Source organism: Fonticula alba (genome assembly GCF_000388065.1).
Source record: "Fonticula alba strain ATCC 38817 unplaced genomic scaffold supercont2.4, whole genome shotgun sequence".
Lineage (NCBI taxonomy): Eukaryota > Rotosphaerida > Fonticulaceae > Fonticula > Fonticula alba.
This window is the reverse complement of record NW_009242974.1, coordinates 2362001-2379320: the sequence shown is the minus strand read 5'-3', so window position 1 is coordinate 2379320 and position 17320 is coordinate 2362001. Positions and strand designations below refer to the sequence as shown.

Genomic DNA, 17320 nt, shown 5'->3' with positions numbered 1-17320 from the left:
CCCCCCCCCCCCCCCCACCGTCAGATGGCGGCCGTGTGGTCACACTGTTGACTCAAGGCTTCCATCATCGGGGGAGGCGGGTCGGCCGCCGTCATTGGCATGGATGTTACGACCAGGATGTGGCATCGGTCCCGAGGGAGGAGTATCGTGCCCGGAGGAGAGGATGATGGCTTCCTCTTGAATCGGCGAGCCAGGGGGATGTGAGGGGGAGGAAAGAGGCGACAACTCCATCGAGCCGGTTATCGAATGGATGCTCGGCTTGGTGGTGGTTGCAGACGTGGCGGCCAGGGGGAAGGTCGCTGTCGGAGGAGGGGCGGGGGAGACCCTGGTGACGACCTGTGTCCCCGTGTGATTGTGTCTGTCGCTGTGGTTGCCGTGGCTGTCCTTGTGGCTGCCGTGGCAGTTGCTCTTGTAACCACCACCGGCACTGCAGCAGTCGGAGTTGCTGGGCATGGTCGTGGCCGGGGCCTGGTTGACAGCCGAGGCCATAGGGCCGAGTCGAGCCGGGATTGGGGTGACTGTGGCGGATCCCCCCTCAAGGGAATCCGCGGCCGGTGGGTTTGGGGCCTTCCCCACGGCGCCCGGCTGCTCGACCACACCTGCAACTCCAGGGGATGCGCACTCGGTGTCCATCAGCGCCTCGGCGCCATAGGCAAGGAGCATCAAATGCTTGGAGCTGGCCACGGCCAGGCACCGGTCGGAGGCGTTGCAATATGCCCCGCAAATGCCGCAAAGCCCGCAGACGCCACACAACCCGGAGGCCATGCCAATGCCGAAGCAATTTGGACAGGCAAGTGGCGAATGGTCTGGGGAGCTGACCCGCGAGTCGCCGGAAAGGGATGTCCCACTGAGGGAGGTGACCAAGTCCCCTTCCTGAGGGTGGTCAGCTGGTGGATTGCCGAACACCACTTCGGGGTCCGCCAGCAGCAGGCGCATCCGCCGGTGAAAGATCGGATCGCCATTGATGGCAAGGGCTGATCAGGGGAGGGCACAGGCGGAGGTGAGTATATGGAGGGAGGAAGCAAAAACGGAAAGGGGATGTACTTGGGCATGGCAACCGGGAAGGGGGGGGAGGAAGGGAAAAACAGTCCCATAATCGGAAGGGGTGGAAGAAAAAAAAAAAGACCCGCCTCAGACAAAGGCAGAGCGCGGCAGGCCCGACACATGGGGCACGTACCCTGGATGACCTGCGGATCGAGATCTGCCCGAGCGAAGTCCTGCGATCCGTAGAGGACTTGTGAGGGAGGGCTTCGGCACAAGTTCCCCGGAGACAGGGTGCCGGTGGTGTGGGGGGAAAAGGTCCCGAGGGACTCCTCGTTTGGAGTCTCCCAGATGGCCGAGAGGGAAGTTCGCCGAGCCTTGGAAATGCCCCCGGCATTCCGGTCGTCAGCGCCTTGGGCCGAGCCAGGCCCGCGGCGTCGGGCGAAGGCAAAGCAGCAACAAAAGTACAGCCGAGAGGCGGGCAAGTCGGTGGCGTCATCAGGCACCGAGCCGGCTGAGCTGCCGATTTTCAGCGTCTCGAGAAAGGCCTTCAGATAGGCCTCGCGGTTGAAGATGCTGTTCATTGTGTCAGAGAGCGCACATGCAAGAGGAGGAGTAAAGGAGAGGGAGAGAAAGAGAGAGAGAGAGAGAGAAGAGCGGTGGCTGCATAAGAGGGGAGCGGCAGCACGTACTAAGCAAACAGAGGGGTGCCGACGGTCGTCCAAAAGATGGTTTGTGAAAAGAGGAAGGGCATGGTGACCATCAGAAGCCGGCCAAGCAAGCCCCAGGTGTACGGCGCCCCTAAAAACCAGAACACCATGAAGAGAGCTTGCGAGAGGGCGCTCAAGAGGACGTGCATCAGCGACCGGCGGTATTCCATACGCAGCAGGCGGCGATGGGGGGTGGCCTGTGACGACTGGGGCGGCGAGACAAATCGCCGGATTGACAGGATAAGGGACTGAGTGTGCTCACAAAGGGGACCGAGAGCGGGTGAGAATACTGCACGGGGAGCGGGGGGGGGGGGGGGGGCGGGTATCTCGTACAAGGAGGACAACAAAGTGCACCAGAAAGATGACCGTCGAGGGGAAAGTGATATAGGGGGAGTTTTGCTGGTGACAGGCCAGGACGCCGTCCTACATTCGAATATATGGCGCGTATTCATGCATGGGTGGGGGTCAGATGTGCCGAACAGGCGGTGGGCGTCCACCGAGAGCCGGGAGCAAGCAGGACGCACGATGATCGTCGGCGAGTTGAGATCGAGGGCCGTGTTGATCGAGGACACCACGACCGAGGGAAGCCAGAAAAGCACCATCGGAATGACAATCATGTATCGACTCCGGATCTGACGCTTGAAAATGACAACAAGCTGAAGGTGGGTGCCCGGACAGGGGTAGGCATATGTTCGTGCGGTGCGCATGTGTACACCCGAATGGGATGGCGACATGTTCGAGTGTGTGCATGTGAGCCGCGTGAGCATCAAGCGGGCCGGAAGGGTCCTGGTCAGCTTGAGTGGGAAGGCGAGCATTTCGAGAGAGAGAGAGAGAGAGAGAGAGAGAGAGGGAGAGGGAGAGGGAGAGGGAGAGGGAGAGGGAGGGGGAGGGAGAGAAGTGTTGTACGCACGCGCCACATCCGGAGAAAATACCCCGAGAGGATGGGCCCCTGGCCGAGGGACATCATCATCCACCCTGGTCGCGGGGAGGAGTCAGGAGCAGGAGGAGGATGGGGAAGGACAATGTCCCGGGTCAGTTGGTGCAGGAAAGCCCGTGTGTGTGTGTGTGTGAGAGAGAGAGAGAGAGGAGCTGGGATGGCACAGGACGCACAGCTGAGGTTGCATTGCCAAGGGCCGAAGTAAGGAAAAAACCGGTTGATGGACAGAACTCCGAAACCTGTAAAGGTAACACCTGAAAGGAGGCCAGGGCCATGGGGTCAGCGGCGTTGGAGCATGGATGGTAGCCGAGGCAAGGGCGGCCGCCTCGCCGGCCAGCTTGAGGTTCTTCCCAAGTGGGGGTGCGCACCAACCAGGGTAACGGCGACGGCGTCGAGCTGGCGCACGCGCAGTGGCGGCCATCGACGGCCGCCGGTGGCCAAGACAAACGCCAGGCAGCAAATGTCGAAAAGGAGCGTCCCCATGAAAATCGCGATGACCAAGATCTCCAGCGGGGAAGACGTGTCGGGGATCACGATCGCGGATGAGTCGCTCGCGGAAGGGGAGACCCCCGAAACTGAGTGGGTCATCGGCAAGGCCATGGCAGCCTCTGCCGGCGGGTGGACATTTGCCGCGCCGACCGCGGCGGCCATCAGCCAAAGTATGATGGCCGCTGACGCCGTGGCGGACAGAGAGGGCACCCCTCGGGCGCGCGGCCGGCGCGCGGCACTCATCGGGCGGGCTCCTGTTCCTCTCTCGCCGGAAGAGGTATCCGACAAGGGAGGAGGGATGCGGAGGAGGGCGCGCGCAGAGGGGGAGGATGTCGGGCTGAGCTCCGCGAGGCGGTGGGAGAGTACGGGGGCCCCCGGTCACACACACACACACACACACGCGGCGGTAGGAGGCAGGGAGAGGGGGAGGCAGGGAGAGGGGGAGGCAGGGAGAGGGGGAGGGGGGGGGGGGCGACGCGCGGGGAGATCTCCGGCTGGAGTGAGAAGGGGAGTGCCGTCTGCCGGGGAGTCAGGCCCGGTGAGATGGCGGGAAAAATACACCCCATCGCCACACATTGGGGGGGGGGGGGGGGGCCGGGCTGTGCGATCGAACGGGTGCATGCGGATATGGATGTGTGCTTGGGCGCGTCTGTTTGCATGTGTGTTGGCGGATGTGGGCAAAGGCCCAGGGCGTCCTCCCCGGCCCCCGGCAACAGCAGGGGGGCGAGGTGGCGCGCGCACGTACGCTAGATGGGCGAGCATGCCTCCGGCCCCCCTTTCCTTGAAGTTGGATGGGCCCGACGCGGGGCCCGGTGCCGCCGGAGGGGGAGGGGCAGGCACAGGCGCAGGGGGGGGGGGGGGCCACCTTACTTGCTGGGTGCCGAAGAAAAAAGAGCACGGTGCATTGGGACTGGCGCGTGCGCGCGTGCGCGCGACCGCGGTATATTCCGCACAGATGATGGGTGCTAAGGGGGCCCGGGGGAGATCTCCACCCGGAACCAGGGCACCGAGGCAGGGGGACATCGGCAATATTTGTCCCACCAGGGAGCAGGCTCAGCATGAGCGAGGGCGGGGATGCACACGAGCGGAAGAGAACCCCGAACCCGGGGGCGCGTCTGCCGCCAGCTAGGGCGACCGCCGTTGTCGTGGAAAAGGTATGCAGGATGGGCAGCCACCCCCCTCCCCCCGGGGCGACGGGGTGGCTGCCCGCACTCCCGTACACCCCCGGAGGCGGGCTAGGCGCGCGCCGGGCCAGGGGCCCGCTCAAACAAAGGCCCGGGGGACCAGTCATCGCTGGGCATGCGGTCGGGTCCCGGGAGGAGGGGGCGGGGGCGCGCCGGCCAGGAGCGAGGACCCCACGGTTCCCCGGCGCCCGCCGAGTCTTGAGACCCCCGGGCCGCACCCAGCCCCCGGAGATGAGTTCCCAAAATCTGAGGCGCACAAAAGAAGGATGGCCAGCCGGGCCGCGGCAACAGCCGCCGGGGCGCGTGCGGTACCGGGGACCGCCCATGCCTGGGCCCGCCTTGTGGCCCGCGTCAAATGCAAGCCGGGAGAACCAGGCGAACATTGTACCTGGATTATTGTAACCGGCGCCCAGCGGGGGGGGGGGGGTGTTTGTCCGCACCGCCCGGAGCCCCTCGCTCTCCGGGGCCCGGGCAAAGATCCGGCCTGGCGGAGGAGGAGACGCGTGCGCGCACGGGGGACATGCTCGGCCGGCTGGCGCGTCCCCGGGGCCAAGGGGACCCAGCGCCACCTGGCCAAGGATGGGTTGCGTCCGTCTACCGCATCGCAAGGCCGAAAGGCACAGCCCGGGCGGAGCCGAGTCCCAGGAAATATCGCTTGAAAGGGCGCGCGACAGCCACACTCGTCCTCTCTCCTCCCCGCGCCCCGCCCTCCCCGGGCCTTCGGGCACCAACCCAGGCCGCGCTTGCTATGTACCAGCCGCGAAGGGGACCCCCTCCAGCAGCAAGCGCCTTGAGCACCTGGCGTCTTGACGACCGACGATGGCCCCTGGCGCATGGGGCCTCCCGCTGAGCTGGCTCGCAGCCGGCTTCGGCCCTCACTCTCCGGAGCCGCTCTCGTGCAGCCAGGCTGCCCCCCTTCCGGGGTGCCCTTCGTCCGATTGCCCGACGGCTCCTGCCGGCGAGGCCCGACCCCCTGTGAAAACGCCGAGGCAGTCCGCTACCGCGGGGGCCGCTCCCGCGCGCGCACATGTGCCGCCACATGCGCGAGAAGGGTCTCAGCGGGAGGATGAGGCGAGCACGCGCGCGCGCGCGCGACAAGAAGGCAGGACAGCCCGCCACACGGGCGGTGGCCCCCTGTGCTCCCGCTGCCCCGCCCCCGCCCCCCCCCCCCGGCCTCCCCAAACAATCCCCGGTCCGGCGGCGGTCGGTGGGCCGGAGTTGCAAAGGGGCCGACGAGCCACTGCGCGGCACCCCACCGTGCCATCGGGGGCCCCTCGCAATCCCCCTTCGCCCCCCTCCCCCCCCAGGCATATGGTACGTGGAACAGAAATCCCTCTGTTCCATCCCGAGGGTCGGCTGACCGAGGGCACTCGGTCCCTGGGCCGTGGGCGATCCCCCTGCCCAAGAGCCCGAGCCCGAGCCCGAGCCCGAACCCGAGCCCAAGCCCGAGCCCGAAACCAAGACCCCGGTCTGAATCCCCGGGCCGCCACGCGCGCACAGGCACCCGACGCTCTCTTTCGTCCTGGGCGGGCAGCCCACACCTTGCAGCACCTTGAGGCCGTCCTCTCGCCCGACCACCATGTCCCTCCCCCTTGGCTGCTCTCCCAAGCCCACCCTCCCTTTGCATTCGACATCCTCCGCTCCGACACCGGGCCATCCCTCAGCCACACTCCTCTCCCATCCGCGGCTCCCAGACGGGCGTTCGGAAAAGAGAAACATTGTCAGTACTCAATATGTCAAGAAATGAACATGCCCCCTCCAAGGGGGTGGGGGCGAGGGGGGGGGGGGCGGGCGGGAAAAAAAAAGCCTGCCACAGCCAGCGATTCTTTAGGTCCCTGCCGCCCCAGACACACCGCCACGCCCCGGTCCAAGCACATTCCCCACCGTCCCCGGCCACCCGGACGCAGGACCACTTCCACACAGAGCCGGAGCCGGGGATTCTCCCCACACGCTCGCCGGGGGGGGGGGGGGGGGGGCGGGAAGCCGGCTGCGGCTATCCACCACGCCCATATGACTGGCCGCCCGGGCCCCCCCTCACGCCGAAAGGCCCCGCGAGCAGAGTCGACCGCGGGCACGGCCCCGCACAGGGTAATGGAGAGACGCCATTTCAGGAGCCCCATCACGTGTATTAACCGACCGGCCTTAACTCGGAGCCGGCGGCTTTCAGGGGGACAGGAGGGAGGGGAGGAAGGAAGCAGGCTATCAGGGAGACTGCTACAAGAGGGGATGTCTACGAGAGGGAGAGAGAGGGAGAGAGAGAGGGAGAGAGAACACCAAGGCAGAGGGGGCGCGGCGCCATTGTTCGAGTTGGCTTGCTTCCTCCCGCTCGGCACCTTTTTCGGTGGGGGTCGCCCGCACGGCGCGCGTGCACACTCAGTCGGACGTTCCGCCACGCATGATGCGCACGACGGTGCCATTGCCACCAGCAACCAGATGCGCCACCGGAACCGCGGTGGCCAGCAGGGCCGACAGGGCCGCCCCCGCTCCCACGGTCAGGACCAGCGTCCAGGGGAAGAGGAAAGCCAGCGGGATGCCTGTCAGGAGAGCCCGCTGGGCGCTGATCGACCAGCCGATCAGCAGCCCGACGATCGAGCCGAGGATGGCCGACGCCACCACCAGCACAAAGGCCTCATAGGCATACACGCGCCAGACAACCAGGGGAAGAGGAAAGCCAGCGGGATGCCTGTCAGGAGAGCCCGCTGGGCGCTGATCGACCAGCCGATCAGCAGCCCGACGATCGAGCCGAGGATGGCCGACGCCACCACCAGCACAAAGGCCTCATAGGCATACACGCGCCAGACAAACCACCGCCCGGCGCCGATGGCCCGCATGGCACCGATCTCCGACCGCTGGGTGGCCACATTGGCCGCCATGGCCGTGTACAGGGCAAAGAAGGCCACCACCAGCACGATGATGGTAACACCTTGGAAGAGGAACGACCGCTGGGTGGCCACATTGGCCGCCATGGCCGTGTACAGGGCAAAGAAGGCCACCACCAGCACGATGATGGTAACACCTTGGAAGAGGAACGTCAAGAGCGGGGCATTCCCAGCCAGGCTCGGGATCTCATCGCGCACATCGCGCACGACATGCTGCGAGTCCGTCGGAGCCGCGGCAATCAGGTACTCCAGCTGGGCCTCCGTGACGTCTGAGCACCGAGGCACATTCCCGGCGGAAGGCGGCCGGCGAGGGGGGAAAGCAATGGCATGGTCGGTCAGGAACCGGGGGGGGGGGGCGATGCTTGGAGACAGGGGGGAAATGCATCAAACGGGGACACATACTGGGCCGGAGTTTCGCCAGGAAAGTACGCAGAGGCAAGTCGGACACCGTTTCGTAAACGCGCTCGCTCCAGTCTAGCCGATGCGGCAGGCCGAAGGCCGAGGGGCCTTGGACGAAAGCCTCATCCCACTCGCCCCACGTCTGTGATACCGATCGGATGGAGCCGGAAAGCAAACGCAGCTGGTTCGGCAGCGAGGTCACCGAATGCCGATACCCATCGGTCGAGCTGGACATCCCCGTGAACATGGGGCTTTTGGAGGGGGCCGGGCCAGGGGACCGGGTGTCAGGAGGAGATCGATTGGCCGGGAAGGTGGCGGAAGAGCCAGCAGAGGGACAACGTTGGAAAGACCAGATACACCGAAATGAGGATGATGAAACCGCGCACCTGGTCAAGACGCCCACCATCGGGCGCACACGATGGAAGATGGACAGCTGGCGCCGAGCCGGCTTATACGGGCCGTCGGTCTCGTCCACCAGAATGGCCGAGGAGTTCCGCGAGATCGGGATCGTGTCCCAGATGCGGGCCACATGCTCGACCGCTCGGATGGCCGTCGGCTCCAGGCCATAAGCCTGCCGGGCGTAGGACCCCATGACCAGGCGCCCTCGACCGGCCCCGGAGAGCAGGAGCTCCGGCGTGTGGGCCATCTTTGCCTGGGAGAGGGCGCGCTGCTGCTCGGCCGTCGAGCTGACGGCGCCCCATTGGGCGGCCGCGGCGGCCATCTCAGCCGTCGTCGCCATGCGCATCGACCGCCGCATGTTCAATGTGGTGGGCGATTCGACATACATGTTCCCGGGGAAGGCACTGAACAGGTCCGGGGTGACGCCATACACGTAGTGATCCTCGCGAATGGCCCGACCGACGGTCTGCAGCCGCGTCGGCCGGTTGGACTCCCAGCTGCTATCCACCAGGGCATTCGAGGTGCTGGTGCTGATCCACCCGCATCCGGCGATCAGATCCCGGTTGTCATGGCACCAGGCCTCAATTTTCCTGTGCAGGTACATGCACCATGGTCGCGGGGTCTGTCAGTGGGATTGCCCGGAGGAAGACATCGAAAAGGGCACAGACGAGAAGGCCGGAGACATGGTGGCCGGGAGGCAGGCCACGTACTCCACTTCGCGGATCCCGGAAGTCGGGCCACCGCGATCGATGTTGCGCGAGTCAATTCGAATATCCGAACCAAACCAACGAATGGTCTCATACTCCATGGACCGGAGCTCGATGTCGGCGGCGACCGCCAGGAAGACCACGAACGACAGCGACGTGGCGTAGATCAACGCGGACTTGCGATTGCTGAAAGGCCAGACGGAGGGCCGAGGGTCAGTGAAGGTGTGACGGGCGAGCGGCCGCAACCGAGGCGGGGGGAGGGGGGGGGGAGGGGAACAGAGGGCCAAAATGAGACAGCCCCGAAGCGGGGCGGCCAGTTGCTGGGAAGGGGAGGGAGGGAGGGAAGAGGGGGCATACCGCTTGCGGTGGGAAATCAAGTTTGACCGGACCAGCCCCGCCGTGGCCGCCGACTCGCCGATGAACCGGGCCACAAAGAGCATGGCCGAGACCAGGCCCCGCTCGACGAGCGGCTGGGCATTCAGGGCAATAAGCACACACCCGAGGATCAGGCCGGCTAGGATGATGAAGAAAATGTCAAACAGAAGGCCCAAGTTGCCCGAGATCAGTGCCAACGGCAGGGCATAGTACACCAGGGCGCCGAAGCCGCCCAAAAGGGCGCCGGTGATCAGGAGTGCCGAGCGCGCGCGATCCGGGTTGGACCGGGACACGGTGATCTCCACGGCCTGGGTTTGAGGCCGGCTGGAGGCATACAGCGCGTCGTGCAGGCGTGGAGCATTCGCCGTGGCTACCGGGCCGCCGGGGAGAATGGCCACAATGAGCGGCACCCCGAGGCCCACCCCGAGGCCCACTCCCACCGCCACCGGGGTCAGCCCCCGGACAATGGTCACCCCGGGCACGAAGGACCCGAGCACCGAGCGCACAACCCCCGAATGGAGAGCCTGCGCCAGGCAGAGACCGATCACGGTGGCCGGGATGCCCACCGCCCCGAGGGCGTGGATCAGCACCAGGGCCGCCACATGCGGCGTCCGCCGCAACCCCAACACCCGGAGTTTGGCCCAGTCGGAGGCCCGCGCCTCGGCCGCGGCAATCAACAACGCATCCACCAGCAGCGCGCTCACGGCCGCCAGGAGGATGATGATGATGTTCAGGGCCAGACTCAGGAAGGCCGTGGCGTAGGCCGTCTCCTCGTACTCCACGAGCACCGGCAATTGGTTTTCAAATTGCGTCAGACCCAAGCGCGTGGCAATGCGCGAGGCCCAGCGCGTCACTTCGCGCGCCGAGGTGTCGAAGTTCGACCGAATGTAGGCCTCGTGCCGTTGGAGCCCGGGCCGGTCGAGCAGCGCCGGCGACGTTTGCCCCAAAGCCGGATCGTAGTACCCCTCGAGCTGGCTCAGTCGCAGCGACTCCTCCCCAACCGGGGGAATGGCAAAGAGAACGCTGTCCACGGCGACCAGTGGGTCCAACGCGGCCAGGTCCGCCAGGACTTGCTCGGTGAACTTGGCATCCGGCTCAATGCCGCTGCTGGCCAGTGGCAGGAAGTTGTGGATGTCCATGATGATGACTGAAGCGAGGTGGTCCGCAAGGGGGGACAGGCGTGGAGGGTCGGTCGAGGGGGAGGCGAGGAGGGGGGAGGAGGGAGGGGGGGGGAGGGAACAGATGGACAGGATGGGGGCCAAGAGGACGGGGGAGGGGGGAGGATTAGACAGCCAGTGAAAGACCGAGGGCAGATTCCCGGGGGGGGGGGGGGAGGGGGCCCGGAGGAAAGCAGAGTAGGCAGCAGGGGACCGGAAGATGGGCGCCACGCACCGTCTCGATTGCGGGAAGGCCACTTGCCCTTCGATGAGGAAACCACCTCGGACACGCGCAAAGGCAGGGACACGGTCACGGTGTTCAACGGCATGGCCAGGCTGCCAGATTCCTCATCGGTTTCGGTGATGTTCAGGCCAATGGCATGGAAGTAGGGCAGGAGGGTAGCCTTGGAGTCCACATGGAAAGTGACCAGCAGATGGTCGCCGGCTTGCAGGCCGACCGTTCGAGCCACCTCACGGTGGATGACACACGTGCCGCGCTCCAGGGTGTTGGTCCAGCCACGGCCGAGGCCCATGGCCCGTTCGCGCTTGGCATCCACCAGCAGGATGCTGCCGGTCATGGACGGGGGACAGAGGAGCTCCCGGCACTGGCGGGCGTCCTCGATGCAGAGGTTCTGCTGCTGCTGCGAGTCGGGCGGAATGTACTCCGCGATGCGGAAGGGCTCCATCCGACGAGGGGATGCCGGGGCCGGGGTGATGCCGGTCCAGCGGCCGAGCGCGCGCGTCCAGGTGCTGAAATTCATCCGTGAATGCCGGTCGATCGGGGTCAAGGGCGGCGCCCAGCCGGCCTGGCCATCGACAAAGGATTCCACGGCCGGAGGGGCCTCGCCATCGGGAATGGGAGATTCGAAGTCCGATGCGGGGCCCGGGTCGGCCAGCATGCGCGCCCCGGCCCCACCGCTGTTGCTGTTGCTGTTGCTGTTGTTGCTGCTGCTGTTGCTGTTGCTGCTGCCACCAGCACCACCGATGGCGCTGACATCTGACTGCACAAGGCAAGTGCCCAGGGAGTTGATATTGACGCGGATGTTCTTGCGCCCGGTGCGCGCACGCCATTGCCAGGCGCCGGAGAATTGCCCGGAGGCCAGTTGCTCCAGGCCATCGGGCGAGACGGACACCGCGGCCTCGGCACCGTGGGCCGGTGCGTCGGCCAAGTTGTCCCGTGCCAGCTCCTGGTCCAGGAGAGTGAAGTTCAAGGCCAGGAAGTCGATGTCACCGCCCAGCTGGGCCGGGGTCAAGAGCAGGTCAATCTCGGCGGCCTTGGACTCGGCCATGCCCAGGAACAGGACTGGGGCCACCTCGAGCGCGGTCAGGGCCACACCCACCGCCAGCACGGCGATGGTCACGGCCAGCAAAGCCAGGAAAGCGGATCCGGGATTGCGCGTAACATGACGAGCGGTCTGGGTGAAGTAGAACCGGATGGTGGCCACGCTTTGGTGCAAGAGGGTGCGACCCCGGCTACCGGACCCGGCGGTCGCATGCTGCTGCTGGTAATCCTGCGCCGCGAGGCGTGCATCATCGGCCGGGTCCGTGGTGGGATCCAGGTCGGGCTCCAGGTCGGCTCCGAGGGATGCCTTGCTCATGTGGCCGGATAGGGGCGAGCCGTACTTCTTTGGCATGCTGAGCCCCGGTTCGCTGGGGACCGTTGAGAAGGCCTCCACCGAGGAGGCCATTGAGGAGGGGATGTCCGACTGCACTGAGGGGCTGCTGAAGTTGCTCAGCTCAATGCCGGTGTCGGAGAGGGACATGGTGCAGTCTGGGAGGGGGGGGGAGAGAGAGAGAGGCGAGGAGTGGGATATTCCTCCTCAGGCGACAGACCCGGCAACCGAAGGGGGGGAGGGGAGGGGGGCGGGGGCGGGCCGAGGGAGAAGGAGCGAGCTATGATTGGGCGGAGGAGGCGAGCGAGGGGCAAAAGGAGAGGGGGACAGAAGGGAGGGGGGGGGGAGTCGCCAAGGTGGCTTCGGTTGTCAGGAGGCTGCGCGTCGAGGGGGGATGGGGCCGGGTCTTCTGTGTGCGTGGGGGTGTGGGGGGGGGGTGTTGTTGTAGGAGGGGGCCGAAGCGAGGGCGAGCAAATGCCGGGAGCGGGAAAGCGAGAAAAGGCATGTGTGGATGATGCCAGTCGACATTCACGCGCCCGGCAACCGACGAATTAGCGCCAGGGGCGCGTACGTCGCGGCACGCGGGCATCTGCGGCTGCTCGCTTGCACTGTCCCTGCCCGGGTCCCGGCCTGGGTGGGGGGGGGGGGGGGGGGGGGGCCACCCCCCGGGGGGGCGGCTCTGACGATGCTGCGAAGCGGAGGAGATCTTGTCTCGAGGAGATCGACGTGCACCCCTCCGCCGCCGCGACTGCCCCTCGTCGGACGGTGTGTCTTCAAGCCCCGGGGCTCCATGTCTGAGAAGCCGGAAGGCCGGACCACATACATCCACACACATCCAGCAAACCGCCCAGAGGGGAAGGGGAGAAGATGCCGGAGGAAGCCCGGAGAGACCTCGACCCCTGGTCGGGTGGCCGAACCACGCCCACACACAGGCCCTTCTCAAAAGTGCCCTCATCGGCGCGTTCCAATGAGTATCTCGATGATTATACTGGTGAAACCCCGACATTGCCGGGCATGAGGGGCCTCCCTCACTCCCGCCACCCTGCCCCCGCCCCCGCCCCTCAGCGGGGGATCGGACAAAGAGGGCACGCCGAAGCCGGCGGCCGTGGGGTCGCTAGCGGCCAACCAACGCCCGATAGGCGGGCGTCAGTCTCGCCCCCCCCCCGCACTGGAGGAGCGAACACAGGGAGGCACAAACAGCTGAAAAAGCAGGACTCCCCTCAAGATCAGGGCACAGAAGCAGGGTTCCCCCGGCCGCAATAGCCCCCCCATTAGCCCGCGTATCCTCGTCGGTGTGCGGCGCAGGCGGGAGGGCCGATCTTTGGCATCAAGATTGGTCCACTATCTCGGACATGTGGTGTTCCGTGATCCGGGCTCTTGGATGTGACCGCCTGATTCGTGGCGGCCGGTGTGATATGTCGGAGGATCAGCCGACCCAGGCCAGCACGCCGCGGGCCAGCCCCCTCGGTGTCAAAACCATCATTTAAGGGGTCCAAATATTATGGACCTTCACGGTGGGCGAAGCGCGCCGGCGATGTGGCTGAGTGCTCCCAGCCCCAGCCGGGGAAAGGGGGTCAAGCGCACTGCACCCGGGGGCCGTGAATTCCTCCCGAGGAACTGGCCGCACCCGCGGGCTCACCAGTGCCATGCGCCGCTTCCCGCCCGGTGGGGATCCGCCGCCCCTTCCACAACATCCCATGCTTGGGGGCGGGAGGCGGGCCCTTCAAGCCCTCGGGGCCTGGCCGCCCCGCGAGTCCCTGTGCCGATCCAAGGCCGGGTCTCCCTCTCCGGGCACAAGGGAAGCGCAATGTCCCCTGAGGACCACCGGCACCAAGCAACAGAGGCGTGCGCGCCCCCGCTGGGCGCCCTCAAAAGGCAGCCCCGGCGCCCGCCGGGTGAGTCCGGCAGGCACGCCGCCGAATTTGGGGGCCTCTGTATCTTCTCCCCGGCCTCTGGCCACCCCCGGTCGGGCTTCCTCCGAGGGGGACGACACATTGTCCCCGGGCCATGGGAGACAGCACGTTCGGATGCGTGGGGGTGGCCGCGGGGGGGGGGGGGGGGGGGGGGCCAAGAGCAGGGGACATCCCTGGCGGGGGAGAAGAGTCTGACGCGTTTCTTGCGGCGTGACCCCTCGTCCGATCCCAAGAAGAGCCAAGCCCGTGTCGCCGCCTCGTCAATGGCGCCGCCACATTGGGCTCGCTCCTTCGGCGCCCACCTGTATATCGCTGCCACCCCCCCCCCCGGGGGGGGGGGGCGGGCGAGGGGCGCGGAACAGGCAGTTAGCTCGGCACATCATGAGCGCGGACATAATATACTCACACGCACGCACGCACGCACGCACACGCTCCCTCTCGCATGCCGCATGCACGCGGGCACCCACGCGGTAACGCACACACGCGGGCCCTGCTGGCCAGGGGGGAACCATTGAACGACATACGACTGCCAGGGCCCCGGGAAAGGGTGTGTTCCGCGTCACCCACGGCCCCGGGTGCCTGTGATGTGCGTCCTCGTGTGTGCATGATGTCGCCTGCGCGCGCCCTGGCGCTCGGCCACCGGGGCGGGAGGGGGACGGAATGAGGCGGGCACTCCCTGTTTGTGGCCCGAAAAAGCCGCATTTAAATGGAAACTATGATATTGCTAGACCACCGACCAAGATTTACCTGTTGCCGGGCCCCCTCCTCGTCACCATCCCGAACGCAGCCGCCACAGGTCGGGGCATGCTCGAGCCGAGAGAGGGGGAGAGAGAGAGAGAGAGAGAGAGAGCACCGGGCGGCGGGGAAAAGGGGGGGCACCATAGCGACAGCCGCGGGGGCCTACATGCATACACGCGGCCTCGCCTCCAGGTTGGAGTCGGATATTGGCCCGTCATCATTGCCGCGGGGGGGAATTATTATTTCCCGCTTGCTTGGTGTCAGCCGGCCTGGCGCGCCTGCAGGAGCGCCAGACATGTGTATCCGTCGAGCGGCCGGCCGATACGTGATCCGGGCACTTCCCCCTGCCGGCCTCGACCATGCATCGTGTGCTGCCCCGCCGCTTGGCCCTTCGCGTCCGGCCGGGCGGCTCTCGTCGGCCTTGGAATGCGCGTGGCGAGGGCGCAAAATTCGGGCCGACCGCCCTCGGGAGGGGTGCCCCTGTGCCCGGCGACCGACCCCTTTCCCTGTAAGGTCGAGCGCGCCCCCAGGCCAGCGCCATCCGGAGTGGAAGACCCCACACCGGCCCATCCGCGCCGCTCGCCCCCCCTCTCCCCCTGCATAGGCCGCAACCCTAGCCCGCCCCCCGATCCCGCGCCCTCGATGGAGGGAGGTGTCGACAGCCTGGCACCGGTCAGGGGCTCGGCCGGGCGACCGGCCATCATACTCCAGAGCGCACGCTCGATATTCCACCGACGCACGGTCATCCTGCTGCTGGCGGCAGCCCCGCCCCTTTGCAGGGGTAGGTACGTCGGCCGACGCTCCCCGGCCGCTCGGATGTTTGGCTGGCGCCCGGCCAGTGAGGTCGAGACTCCTCCGTACCTGGACCTCCGGCACCACAGCCGGCCATCGCCACCCCTGTTCCCTTCCTGCCGGTCCCCGGACGGGGCGCAGGGAGGGGAGAGGGAGCGGGGGGGGGGGGGGCATGAGGGGGGATGGCAAGAACCACCGACTGCCGGACCGGCGACCACCGCCTGGGCGGCCACCGGGGCCGACCCGCCGGATCTCGGCCAATATGAAAGGCCCGACCGGAGCCCGCAGACAACGCGATCCCGCGCCGCCGGACATGGTGTGCGAGATATGGCCCAGGCGAACACCGCTCCGCGCTCGGACGAGGGCGGGAACAGGCGAGGGGGGGACCGAGGGACAGGGCTTGTTCGCCACCAGCCATGCCCCGCGGCGGGCCGCCTCGCTCTGGGAAAAGACCCCCCGCCCCTTGGAGGAGTCGGCCGGAGAGGCGGGGCGGCCGGGAGAGGAGGCAGACATGGGCCATTTTCCCCCCGGCCCGTAGGGCTGTGGCGCCCCCTCGGGGCCCCCCCCCCCCCCCCCCCGCAGGCCCGCCTCTCCGGGGCGGGGTGTCCTCACCGCATGGCTCTCTCGGAGCCCCTCCCCCTGGCCGAGCCAATTCCCTTTTTCCCACCCTCCCGGTTTGAGCTGTCATTCCGCTGGTTGCCAGCCAGCCGGGGTAACTCCTCTGGCTGTTCCCGTCCGCGCCCCCCCCCCCCCCCCCCGAGAATCCCCCGAGGGCCCGGGGAGGGGTCTTTCCGGGGCGGAGTCAGGAGGGCAGACACACACACACACACACAGGCACCCCCTCGCCGATGTGCGGACATGGTCCCCCGGATGGATGCGCCAGTGGAGCCGGTGGTGGCGATGATCCCGCGCCTTGACACAGCCTTCCGCGCAGCCCGAAGCACTCGGACCGGCCGGGCCCCAACTTGCCAAGCATTTCTTCTCGGCCCCCCCCCCCGCCGGTCAGGCTCATTCCTCTCAGGGGTCGTCCTCCCGCGTGCACACACTCCCCCGATATCCACGCACGAGGAAACACCCCCCCCCCCCCCCCCCCGCCCTGGCCGTCCGAGGCATTCCCGGCCGACGCCTGTCTCCCCCGCCCGCCCCTCCCCCCCCTCACTGGATGGTGGCCGGGGACGTGGGTGTCTCCCTCCCTCGCTTTCTCCCTCTCTCTCTCTCTCTCTCTCCCCCCCCCCCCTTAAACTCTACGTGCTTGGGGGAGAGGGGGGTCTGCCTCCTTTTTTCGGGAAGACGGCGGCCAGACACTACATGGGCTCGGCCGGCGGTGGGGCCCGCCGCTCGGCACCCGGCCCGACGGTAGATCGCGCAGGGCCAACCAGCCCCAGCAAGGGTTGGGCGCCCCTGCCGGCGCCCTTTGCAACCACTATGTCTTCCCCTTCGGCTCGGCGCGCGAAAGTGCCGGCCCCCTTGGCCTCGCTCGATTGCTGGCTTGACGGGGACGCCGCGCTGAGCGCCAGCCCACACCCAGCTGGGGCCCCAACCATTCTCCGGTCCCTCAAACCCCCGCGCTTGGCCCCCAGTAGTTCATCCCGGCGTCCGGGACCGCGCGCCAATATTGCACGATCGCTCGCGCGCTTGCTCGCGCGCGCGCGCGCGCGCGCGCGGACCGAGCACCTGTGCTCTGTGACACATTTTTCTCCGGCGCCCGGCGCCCAGTTCAGTCGCCCCGACGATGCTTCGGCGTGTGCTTGCGCCGCGCCAAGCCGGCACGCCGGCCAACCCTCATCAAGACCGCGACACGGTGGACGAGCCCCCGCCTCCCGGGCGGCGCCACGAGCCCCTCCAGGAGCCGCCCTGGCTCGCCCCTCCCTCTGGCAGGTGGGTTTGTCCCATCACCCCCCTCCTGCCCCCGATAGAGGCCTGTCCAGCGGGCTCTGGCGCTGGACCTGGGGCAGTCTCGCATGCGACTCCTCCTGGGGCACACAATTCAACGGGAGCCATCGCTCGCCATCTGGTGGGTCCATGTCCACCACCACAGCCCTCCCCC

General features: G+C 67.3%; 2 protein-coding genes across 2 annotated transcripts; both read right to left on the bottom strand.

Moving 5' to 3' along the window:
• H696_03057 (hypothetical protein) lies at positions 1 to 3496 on the bottom strand. Its single transcript, XM_009496945.1, has 8 exons — positions 2997 to 3496; positions 2802 to 2882; positions 2602 to 2666; positions 2216 to 2347; positions 2025 to 2114; positions 1674 to 1939; positions 1178 to 1557; positions 1 to 974 (listed from the first exon to the last, which is right to left on the bottom strand). Exons 1-8 carry the CDS (start codon positions 3358 to 3360, stop codon positions 40 to 42), a joined length of 2313 nt encoding a protein of 770 aa, XP_009495220.1. The 5' UTR covers positions 3361 to 3496; the 3' UTR covers positions 1 to 39.
• A 3178-nt stretch (positions 3497 to 6674) lies between these two features.
• On the bottom strand, positions 6675 to 11980 carry H696_03056 (hypothetical protein; the record flags this gene model as incomplete). The annotated part of the gene is made up of 7 exons (XM_009496944.1): positions 6675 to 6984; positions 7017 to 7449; positions 7583 to 7830; positions 7966 to 8568; positions 8689 to 8871; positions 9043 to 10207; positions 10453 to 11980. The coding sequence occupies 7 exons, from the start codon at positions 11978 to 11980 to the stop codon at positions 6675 to 6677; spliced, it is 4470 nt and encodes a 1489-aa protein (XP_009495219.1).
• Between the last annotated feature and the right edge of the window lie 5340 nt (positions 11981 to 17320).

Bases quoted from the DNA above. Each gene is read 5' to 3' on its own strand.
- H696_03057 (XM_009496945.1), bottom strand. From the start codon at position 3,360: ATGAGTGCCGCGCGCCGGCCGCGCGCCCGAGGGGTGCCCTCTCTGTCC. The intron at 2,883-2,996 runs GTGCGCACCCCC...GCCTCCTTTCAG, and splicing joins CGTCGCCGTTACCCTGGTTG to GTGTTACCTTTACAGGTTTC. The intron at 1,940-2,024 runs GTACGAGATACC...GAGCACACTCAG, and splicing joins TGCACTTTGTTGTCCTCCTT to TCCCTTATCCTGTCAATCCG.